The 12,104-nt window shown below is 36.8% G+C and overlaps 1 protein-coding gene across 1 annotated transcript; it reads left to right on the top strand.

Annotated features, from left to right (window-relative positions):
* Positions 1–5,743: 5,743 nt before the first annotated feature.
* Positions 5,744–11,619, top strand: LOC121327738 (nuclear receptor subfamily 0 group B member 1-like). The gene is made up of 2 exons (XM_041271921.1): positions 5,744–6,367; positions 9,418–11,619. The coding sequence occupies exons 1-2, from the start codon at positions 5,830–5,832 to the stop codon at positions 9,657–9,659; spliced, it is 780 nt and encodes a 259-aa protein (XP_041127855.1). The 5' UTR covers positions 5,744–5,829; the 3' UTR covers positions 9,660–11,619.
* Positions 11,620–12,104: the final 485 nt, after the last annotated feature.

Below are 12,104 nucleotides of genomic sequence, written 5' to 3'. Positions count from 1 at the left end.
TTAAATGGCTAATTCAAGTCTCTTCAAGGGGACATGCAAATTATCCAGTACAGCAAGGAGTTGTGACCTCAAGGACATTGAGGAGAAATAATATGACCTACAATACATTGCTGTCTAGTCGTTCATTGCAATTTATGCTGGGTCTTATGTCAACCTTACCCATCAAATGATAATCACCACCCTGACCCAGAGCCACTGTCTCCTGGCAACAAAACTGGATATCACTAGAGTCGGGATGAAACTGTCTGCATTATCTTTATTATACTTCTTTGAATATAACACCTCATTGTTCTAATGACACCCCTATATCAATGCATTTTAATAAACTCAAACCAGCAATGGTAACACAACAGATGACCATGAATATGGATTAACAACATGTATTGGATCACGCTATTGAAATACCATTGGTATATCACAGAGTATCTCTAAAGTCATGATTAATTTCAATTAAAAGTGTTTTTAGTCCCAGCAGTCCCTGTGGTGACTCATCTAGTAAAGACACTGCCATCTGGAGTGAGCAGTGAGTCATCTGATCATGAGCTTGCAAGTTCAAATCCTGTGTGTGCTGTTGGCAATCTTGGCTAATGGCATTGCATCGGCCATTGCACTCCCACAGGCTTGGGAAGGTCTGGCACTCTAAAAGAAATACAATAAAGGTGTTATGTACATTAATTTTTATACAGTACTTGACTATTGCTAGAAAGAAAAACAATCAACAAATTAAAGCAGGATCAATATACAGTACCATATATGATTATTACATTTGATGGTGCTATATGATCTGCCCTTGATGCAATGCTAAGAAAATTTATCAACAAAACAGCCAATTTATTTTCACCTGAATTAACTGGTAAAATCAATTGCTATAAATAGTAATAATTTGCCCTCCTATTTCTTTCACAAAGAGAAACAAAACAACAGACTTGTAGCCTACGCAATTGTTATTTCTGCTTACAGTATGAAGACAAAAGCTAGATTGATTTTTAGGAAGATTGTATTCAGGATCCTGACATGTTTCTAAGATGCTGACCAATAAATAGGAAGATTGAACAATAATGTAGTGTCATGGTGATCATAATTATGTGGTAAAACATAATGAGACCTTATGGAATATTACTACCCCTGCACCAGCATGGCAAAAAGCAATAAAGAGAAACAAGCTGTCCACAATAAAGGAAAATGATAAACTGCACGCCTGTCTGTTGTGAAATACCAAGGCTTTTCCATCGTGTTATTCATTAATGTATCCATCAACTTTACAACTGTTAATTTCACCAGTTAAAGAAACAACCTAATAGTATATGGACAAGGATACATCTCTTTATTGTTTGCCCACTGAGAGAAAGTCAATACCCAAGCACACTTGATGTCAACATTCATTCCAAGTGTTGTATTTAACAATGATACAATGTGGATTTGATTTACACATATCTTTTACTCAAACCTTTTTTGGGAAATTAATAATTAATTGTTACAATAATAGTAACAAACTACATCAGAGTTTTATTTGATGCCTCAAATGTCTGCCTAAGGCATTTGCTACCAGTTTTAGATTTAAATTTAATTTTCCTTTTACAAAAAAATGTGATTGTTTTATTTTGGCGTAAACATCTTGATAGATCTGACCCACATTGTCATTGTGACCTACTTTTGGATGTCTTGGTAGAGCCGATAAAGGCTCTCCTTAGAGCTGACCAACTGGCTAAAACTTGAAACTTGTGACAACCAACAATGCAAACATCACATAAGTTCTATTCACTCAGTTCTAAGCATGAAGATCTACTATAGTCCCATGTGTTCACTTAAAAATCAACGCTGAAATATTATGTTGCATTAGTTGATGCAATGAATTTTTTCACTTACAGACTTGTTCCTGCCTTTCTTCAAGTTAACTAACTAAACTGGTGCCCTCCACAGTACAGGTCTGTATTTGCATTATAATAGTGAAGCAGTTTACTGCTAGCTCTTTCTCAGTCATCTTGAGGCAGAGGAAGTTAATCTGTTCCTCGTGTCTTAAAGAGGTAATAACAGATATCTTCCTTTGGCTGCTCAAGAGTAGCGTGCCTTGGTAGCACTTTACAATTACACATGTGGTAACAGCATTTGTAAAGTTGGTAATTGGGATGTGATGTGCACTTTGATAATGCAAATATCTGCCAGAATTAAAAAATACAAATAAATGAACTATTGTTTGTTAATTATAGCACATTCTGTGTTCAATAATTTTGAAAAAAATGCATTTAATCAATTCATGGTGGCAATTGGACTGTCAATCTTAAAACTAAAGCCATTCCATGCAAGAAGGAGAAGGGACTAGAACTCTAAACACTGTAGAATGCATAATGAAGAAGTTCAAGTTTTTAAGTAGTTGTATTTGACTTGAAAAAGGAGTTTATGTTGACTCAGAAATGTCTTCATCTAGACAATGTGGTGAAGCTATAAAAAGGTCAATAAAATGCTTGGCTATATAGTGAAAAGTGTTGCATTTAAATCAAGGGAAGTAATGTTAAAACTTTACAATGCATAGCAAGGCCTCATCTAGAATATTGTGTTCAGTTCTGGACACTACACTGCAAAAAGGATATTGCTGCTCTAGAAAGACTGCAAAGAAGAGCGACCTGAATTATTCCTGGTTTAAAAGGATGTCATGTGCAGACAGAATAAGAGAATTGAATCTATTCAGTATTTGTTTTAATTTATTTATTTATTTTTTTATAAATGTAGTCACTGACAATTTTTTAGCCCAGTTTTCTCCCCAATTTAGTATGCTCAATTATTATCTGTATCCTCGGCGCACCACTCGAAATCCCCCCCCCCCCTCGTCGACTCGGGAAACAGCGGCTGGAGCGCGCGTCCTCCGAAGTGTGCTCCTGCCAATCCGTCATTTTTCGCACTGCGGCTCCACAGCGATGCCACCAGACCTATAGCGCCAGAGGACAACACAGATCTGGAGGCTCCACCTGCAGAACCACAGGCACCCTATCGGCCACAGGGGTCGCTGATGTGTGGTGAGCCATGGATTCCCCTGCCGACCTAAGCCCTCCCTACCTGGGCACCGCCCCCTAAGATCTCCTAGTCGCAGTGAGCTGTGACATAGCCTGGATTCGAACTTGCGATCTCCAGACTATAGGGCACATCTTGCACTCTGTGCGGAGCGCCTTTACTGGATGCGCTACTCGGCAGCCGAATCTATTCAATCTTGAACAAAGAAGACTACACTGTGATCTGATTCAAGCATAAAAAATTATAAAAATGATGACAATGTCGACCCAGGGGACTTTTTTGACCTGAAAAAAGAAACAAGAACCAGCGGTCACAGAGAACTGTGGGAGTCTGGAACCAAATCCCCAGTAATGTTGTTGAAGCTGACACCCTGGGATCCTTCAGGAAGCTGCTTGATGAGTTTCTAGGATTAATAAGCTACTAACAACCAAACAAGCAAGGTGGGCCGAAAGGCTTCCTCTCGTTTGTAACCTTTCTTATGTTTTTCTTCTTATAACTGTCTGTGGTGATTTAATACACCCCATTGAAAAACTACAGATTACAGAGGAGCCTGAATTGGAATTAAATGACAACATATACTCCACAACACAATTTTAACCTAGTTGTTAAAAAATAAAAGTATTAATCTAAAACAAAACTAAAAAAACACTTCCATTCTAGTGTTGATCCTCATGCTTGGTTTTTACATAGATGACTGCTACAATTATTTTACCTAACAAGAGGTCTTCAACAGGTAAAAAGGATTCCTTTAAGAAGGCAAAACTTTTAAGAAAAAAATTCCACAGAAACCATTGTAAACAGTTCAATCAATATATCTATTATAATGTTTGGAATATGATTGATTTGATCTTTTACAGAAATTTTAGGTCAATGTTTTATTCTAAAATGTTTGGGTATGTTAATACATACAATACTTATTAATACATTTGATCATAGCTACCACAAATGTCACCTTCTAATTGGCTCTTGGCTTCACATTAGAAAACAATTGAGGATAGTTTGTCTGAGAATTGCAGTCGGGTATTGAAAGACTTCCAAGCTTGTCTCTTAAGACACCAGCATATTCTGAATTTGTTGCTAGCGTACTTGCAGACGCAGATTATTATTTTAATGGCTGCTACTGTAAAGATTTACTGCTTTTGGCCTTAGTCAATGACATAGAGCGGTGTGCTGCTGTTATGGGTGTCTGTAATTTACTGGTGAAAGAGTGGAGCAGACTGCTTCAGAGATGCTACTCATTGAAAACTACAGCTCTTTTCTTATATGTCTGACTACAAGCAACTTTCCTTGCTGTAAAACTCAAACACAATGCATTTGCATACTCTGAGATACTACTCATCAATGTGTGTTGGCCCCAAAAATGTCTTATTAATGGACGTTTTATGGCTGGGTTTATTTATGTGTCTTTTCTATGTTTACTGCTGGTACATTTCTGAAATGTTTATTAATTTTATTTTATACTGTTTAAAACAAACTCTATGAATTAACCAGTTATTTCTCCTGTTACCAAAAATTATTGATCTGGAGTTTGGATGTGCTGAGGCATCCTTTAAACTGCTCAAATGAAATTAAAGGACCGATGGGAATCACAGTATGCACTGTTTCTCTATTGCAATAAAATACAGTAATCACTTTTTTTGGTTTCTACAAGCTATGTGAACATTGTATTAAATCTTTTTTTTTTTATCTACTTCAATGTTGTTTTAAAAAACAAGAAATTATTGGATACATGGTTCTTTCTGGAACGTTTTGCACATCTGAATATATTGTATACTCACGCAAACACAACCCTTGCCTGTCTGTTCTATATCATGACAAAGCATAGGGATATTGCTGTTGAGCACACAAACATTTTTTATTTTGAAGGTTGTAAATTGTATGGTTTATCTTCAAGCGTAGCCCTGAGGCAGTTTGTTATAAAACACGGTTGTCTCTATGAATTCAATTTTTTCACCAGGCAATGTTAGCTCTTGACAAATGGAATGAGGTTATTGAGTCATAACTTAATTATTCATTGACTCTGGTTTTCTTTGTTAAGTCATTAATATAATAAAGATATCAAGGTTAAAGTGAGACGTTGGAGAATTTTTTTTAAAAATACAAAATATAATAATATGAAAACCAGAAAAAAGTGAATTATACATTTTTATTGAAATCCTGCATCTTTTTCAGAGGCTAAATGTTTAAATGTGTTATTTGACAAATATAATATTGTGTACAATCCACAATGTTTACCTGCTAATGTTGTTTTGTGCTGTCTCTGCAGGGTTTATTATTATTATTATTTAGCAGCGACATTTGTTAAAGTGTATTGTGAATTTGAATGTTTTTTTTTTTTTTTTTTTTTAATGGTGTACAACCCAAAACGTTTTGCTATCATGATAGGATAATTCCTAAATAACATTTTTGTAATGTAAGTTTTCAGTTACGCCAGGTTTTGTTTAAAATGGTGTGGGTTCCAGCAGTTTTCTACTCATTTTCTGACTGAAAAAAAACTTAACAAGAACAACAAAAACAACTCAGCAATTATAAAGATAATGACTCATTTTCATTTATTAAAATGTATTGTGTAATATATAAGAGCTGTAGTTCTTTTATTGTGTCAAAGTTTCTTTTATTTAGCAGTTCGTTGGCTCCCTCTAGGTGAGTCCTTGCGCAGGACTCGAGGGTGTGTGTCTGAAAATAATAATAATAAAATACTCCTACCCTAGTTCTTATATAGATGGGAGGACCGAAGTATAAATATCTTCTGCTTGTCAGACTCACACAACTAAGAAACACCAGCATCAAAACACTGTCAAAACGGGAGCTTGTAACAAGACGATGGATTGCTATGACGGCTGTCGGTGCAGCAATGACAAAAAACAAAGCAGTATCCTCTACAACATTTTAAAAAACGACAAACCCGCGCAACTACACAGACATCAGGGGACCATCCAGCGAGGTTGTGCCTGTGGATCGATGAAGAAAGTAGCCCTGAGATTCCCGCAGGTTACCTGCAAAACTGCCTCTGCTGTTTTAGTAAAGACGCTGAAGTTTATGAAGAACTTGCCTTGTTTTCAGGAACTACCAGTGCATGATCAGCTGGCTTTAGTCAGAAGTTGCTGGGCACCACTTTTACTGCTTGGTCTGGCACAGGACAGAGTTGACTTTGAGACCACAGAGACCCCAAAGCCCAGTATGTTACAGAGGATTTTAACTAGCGGGCAGGATAAGCCAGGAGACACGCACCGGCAAAATGATGAACAGCTTTCAACAACAGAGATCCAAGGCATTAAAGCCTTTCTAGAAAAGTGTTGGGCACTGGATATAAGTACCAAGGAATATGCTTACCTGAAAGGAGCCGTTCTTTTTAATCCAGGTTGGTGTTTTAGAACATAGATAGCACAACGCACCTGGGAAACACGCCCGTGTGAAGTGCTTTCAAGCTGCAAACAATTATTATTATTATTATTATTATTATTATTATTATTATTATTATTATTATTATTATTATTATTATTTAACAAAATACAATTAAATTGCAAACTTGTCTTTTTGCACCGTTGGTACATTTGTTTACGGTAATGGTGTGTGTGAAAAAAATAAAAAAAAAAAAAAAAAAAACAAACAAACAAACAAACAAAAAAAAAACACAAAAACTTGTAGTCACCACTTACTGTTTAATTATTGTCATAGTTATAATTAGAATTACAATACTATTACTAATACTACTATGATGATTATGACTGACTAATACGACCTAACAGAATAATAATAATGTAATAATAATAATAATAATAATAATAATAATAATAATAATAATAATAATAATTTCCACTTGCTTATCCTGTATTCTATACATGCCACACTTCAGGATAACTGATATGATCAAATTGCAATTACCAAAATAGAATAAATGGAATCAATTATAACATTATGGATCAGCGGGCCCTGTTTCCCTTTGTTCAGTAATAATAGTAAGGATACACATGCTATTATCACTCTTTCTGTAAATACACCAGTTTCATATTTTTAACACATAAGGAAGGGAAGTGGAAAAATTCAGAATAAGATCTCCTGTGGATTAAAATGTAATCTTGTAATAAAAATACATATTTATTCATTTATTTACTATCACATGTGTTTATCATTATATTAAACTTTAGATAAAAATGAAAAAGCTACTTTAACTTATACAAACATACAGTGCAACATAAAATCATTTTAGTGATGTCTGTGTTTCTACTGAACGTTAGTTTACCTATCCTAAACCTGGTTCCCTGAAAGAGAAGATGGCCACCAAACATTGATTACACTATGTAACACAATTTTTGTTCCTGGATAGTAAGTGTTATTTCCTAATTACTTATGCCTCAAAAGTATAGAAAATGGCTATTATTCCCCACAAACTTTGTATATCACTATTTCCAATGGGAAAATGGGCAAATGTGTGTGTTTTCGTTCACATAACGTCAGAAAAAAAACAACATATGAATCCAAATTAACATGTATTTATACTAAAGTAATACAAAGATGACTACAAAAGATTTAGAAATGAGTAGTTTTTCGAGATTTACAATTATACTGTAAATGCAGTATAATCATAAATCTCGAAAAACTACTCACTTCTAAATCTTTTGTAGTTACACAGTGTTATGAGATACAATCCTGCCTATTGGTAGGTGTCACTGACCTCTTTCTATCAAAGCTGCCGATAGGCCCTCTCCCCTCAGTGACTCCCTCTGTCCCACCTCCCGAGGGTACTTAACCGTCACGCTGGGGAGACTCACTCTCTTTTCGCAATGAAACCGTGATGTCGACTGATGCGACCTCGCGGTATGTGGCTATCTTCCCTTTCAGGGAACAAGGTTTGCGGTAGGTAAACTAACATTCCCTTTCAATCCGAATATGACCAGCAAAACATTGTTATGGGAAACGTGTACCAGAGCCGTCACAAGGGAGAAAAGAACGGCAGCATATGAGGGACGCTAAGTCCTGCCTGACCAAGGTCAGCGGTGTGAGCGTGCAACCTCGAGGACCTTAGTGCCCACAGAGGGCAATGAGGGATCTATCACATTCAGGCGATAGAACCTGGAAAAAGTATGCGGGGTAACCCGGGTAGCCGCATCACAAATCTCAGCTATGGAGGCACTTCGAAAGTGGGCCCATGACGTAGCCACACATCTCATGGTATGTGCGGCTACCTGCCCAGGTGGGGGTAAGCCAGCACCATCATGCGCAGTCAAGACTGTGTCTACAATCCAATGCCACAGTCGCTGCTTCAAAAGGGGCTGTCCCAGGGTCCGTGTTCCATGGCAGACAAACAGCTGGTCAGATTGACGCAGCGCTCTCGTCCTATCCACATAACATCTCAATGCCCGTACCGGGCAGAGAAGGTTCAACTTTTTATCCTCCTCTGTAGCACATAGTGGAGAATGAAAGGACTCCAGTTCCACAGACTGATTCATGTGGAAGGCTGTAACCACCTTGGAGAGAAAAGCAGGGCTTGCACGCAGTGACACTCTACTACTATCATCCCAAATACGCATGCAAGAGCTATGCACAGACAGTGCCTGTAGCTCACTAACCCTCTTTGCAGAGGTGAGAGCCAAGAGGAAGGCTGTCTTCATGGACAGGTGCTTCAACTCGATGGAGTATATAGGCTCAAATGGGGCCTGCGTGAGAGCCTCCAGTACAATCTCAAGGCTCCATTCGGGGAGAGTAACCCTCCTAGGAGGGTGTAATCGCCTAGCGCCTCGAAGAAACCGGGTAGCCAGAAAATGCGCGCCCGGGGACACTGAGTCAACGGAGGGCATGACAAGCAGAAATAGCTGCTAGGTAAACCTTCAGTTTGGAAGATGATCTACCAGCCTCAAGCAGATCTTGCAGAAACTGCAAGATGACAGGCATTGGACAGGCCCAGCCCTGTGGCGTAACAGCGCTCTCCGAAGCAAAAATGGGTGAAAACACACAATTCTTAACAATAATACTTACTGTACTAACATGGACAGACAGAGAGAAGCAGCCTGACATGCAGAGCGAGCAGGTGCTGCTAGTTAGAGACAGAATAAAAAGCTACAAATGTAAAACTACTGTTTTCGGGAAAAGTGGTGAAGGCCAGCTTTCAGCATGAAGTGCAGGGGAACTAGTAGAAGAAAAAGGCTCAATGCAACACAGAGAGGTCTTACCGTACCAATCTTGAGAAGCGAAAAGAGAGCGAGTCTCCCCTGCGTGACGGTTAAGTACCCTCAGGAGGCGGGACTGAGGGGAGAGGGCTTATCGGCAGCTTTGATAGAAAGAGCTCAGTTACACCTACCAATAGGCAGGAGTGTATCCCATAACAATGTTTTGGTGGCCATCTTCGAATTGAAAGGGAACCATGTTGACCAAATTGGACTTAAGTTAATGGTGCTAATCTTGTATTTGCAGATGTACCAGGGCTGCGCCGTCTACATTATATCCACTGTCTACAAAGTGAAGCACAGCAAGCACTAAATGAATATGTAAAGATTATTCACAGAGAAGACCATACAAGATCTGCCAAAGTGATGACTGCACTTTCCATGCTGAGACTCATTAATGGTAATGTCATTGCAGAACTGTTCTTTAGACCCATCATTGGTGAAGTCAACATGGATGACCTGTTGCTGGAGGTGTTCTATGCCAAATAATAGTATTATTACTGAACAGTAACGAAGTACACTTAAAAACAACTGCAACCTTAAAACAAACATAGCAATGTTTTGATGAAGTTATACAGAAAAACTGTTTGTGTTGGTAGTACAGTTTGTGCCACAATATAACATAATCAATGCTGTCCTTAATCAATAATTTGTAACAAACGGTGTGTATTTCTTAATCCAAATATTTCTGGATCAGATCTGTTAAGAACTTTAAGTTCAATTTGCACAGAGTTTTTTTGTGAAAAAAAGTTACAGACCAGTGACCGAATTAGCTTTTTTGAAGTAAAATAATTCTGTGTTCATTTTCATAGGTTTTTACATTGAAATGGGGGTATAATAACTGCACATTGCTTAACTTATTTGTTTTTAAACATACATTATTTTTGTATAAGTTATGTAATAGTAAAAAAAGAAAACTATTTTCAATTTTTAGTCCTTTGCAGTGTATTTGTAAAACACCAATCTCTAAATATTTGGTCTGTATGGAAAAACAAATTGATAATTTTAGAAATCATGCAGCCGTCACTATGTAGTCAAGCAGCTCTCATGCCTACATTTAGTTGATATCAATTCAAAGATACTTATTTAATTAAAAAAAAAAAGAACTTTACTGTATATATACATTTTAATTACATTCAATATTAAGCTTCATACAGTACCTGGCAATACTCCCTCCTCGAAGGTAAAGATTGAATTAATTAGATTGAGTGGCTGCATGAAGAGACCATTTTTTATTATTGCTATTAAGAGTTGTTGTTTTTGAAATGTTCAAATCCACAAGTTTCTTTTATTAATGCTTGTGTCCAAAAATCTGGGTTACTCTGGAATCCTGTGTGTAAGTTATATAAGTTACCAGCATCACATTCTGAAGAACAAAGGTTTTATATAACTACTTCAGTATAATACCAAAGGGTTCAAAAACAATCCACACTGTGGCTACCCCAATCATTATTTTGCAAAATTTATGTTTGAATAAGCAAATTTCAAGTTTTAGTTTAATAGCTAACGTACTGTGTTAACTCCTTTGTTCTCATTAAAAACCCTCTTAGCCAATGAAAGTCTACAATTCACAAACATTTCATATCTTAGTGTCAGCTGACACGTTTCGATTCTTCTGTTCATCACCCAAAGTGTGAATCCAATTTTTCTCACCCCCTACCTCACCTAATCACACCCCTTACAATGCCGAACCAGGGCCGACAACAGACCTAGTCCTGTACAATGGGTGAGTTTACCAAAAAATGACTCAGCGATGTATTTTTAGTAATGTTACTACCGTATTCCTGAAGCAGAAATGGGGCTGCCACAGGGTTTGATTTAATCCAGGCCACAGTAAACTGTATTTACCCTATTTTGAATCAAGTGCCAGGGTCTATTTTCTGAAAGGACTGACCTAATTGTAGCAGTAAATAAAATAACACGAGCTGTTACATCATTGTTATGAGTAGTTTTTTTTTACAGTTTTATACAACTGAAATTATGGTAACACTTTATTTCAATAGAACAACATGTAACACCTTCATCAGGCTACATAACATTATATAACTATATGCATAATTCTTCATCACCACTTTGAAACCTGACATAATGTGCATATAAGTATTTATAACATGTTGTCATAAGAAACCAAAAGCACAGTACAGTAATTGAACAGTCACAATATCTGTGACTAATTGGGCTTAGCATTTTTTAGATATTGATTATTAAATAATGAAATTATTTTTGCGGTGTTATAGTAACAAAAGGTTATTCTTCTCGGCATCAATGCTTTCTGACACATATTGCCGACGCTGATTCATAGAGGCATTGCAGTTCCTTTTCCAAATCTGTTTTTTAAACCCTATTCCATTTAACCTGACTTGCTGCAACATTCAACAAGGAAGTCGTTCTGTGTTCATTGTTATATGTTGTTACATTGAAATGGAGGTATATTCACTTCAAAGGAGTCTGCATTTGGTTTTAAAATACATTTTTTTGTACAAGTTAAATAATAATAAAGAAAACTATTCTTGATCTTTAGTCAGTTGTGTTTTTAATGTTTTGATCTCTTTTTTGTTGTTGGTTACACACTATTGCAAACTATAATTTTAACAACGTATTTTGACAAGACCTCTTGTCACTGGCACTGAAAAGCCTTGATTGTCACTTCTGTGTCTTTAATTATTTTACCATTTTCTTCTAGTTCTTCAACACAAGGGTATTACATGTTGATTTAAAAATGTGTATTATATCACCAGTTCTCAATATCATCTTCAATTTGAAACTGATTTATTTATTTTTTTTTAGTTTTTTGTTTTTTACTTTTCTTAACCTACTTTGGCAGGAGGTTACAATAAGCCTGTATAATATGCTGGTAAGACCGCACTTAGAGTACCGTGTCCAGTTATGGTCACCACAGTACCAAAGGGAGAATGTGGTCCTGAAGAGAGTCCA

Source organism: Polyodon spathula, chromosome 15, assembly GCF_017654505.1.
Source record: "Polyodon spathula isolate WHYD16114869_AA chromosome 15, ASM1765450v1, whole genome shotgun sequence".
NCBI classification, from domain to species: Eukaryota; Metazoa; Chordata; class Actinopteri; order Acipenseriformes; family Polyodontidae; genus Polyodon; species Polyodon spathula.
This window is presented reverse-complemented; position numbering and strand designations above follow the sequence as displayed.

Coding starts and splice junctions, on each gene's coding strand:
- LOC121327738 (XM_041271921.1), top strand. CDS start 5,830: ATGGATTGCTATGACGGCTGTCGGTGCAGCAATGACAAAAAACAAAGC. Junction 6,368..9,417: donor AGCCGTTCTTTTTAATCCAG/GTTGGTGTTTTA, acceptor TTGTATTTGCAG/ATGTACCAGGGCTGCGCCGT.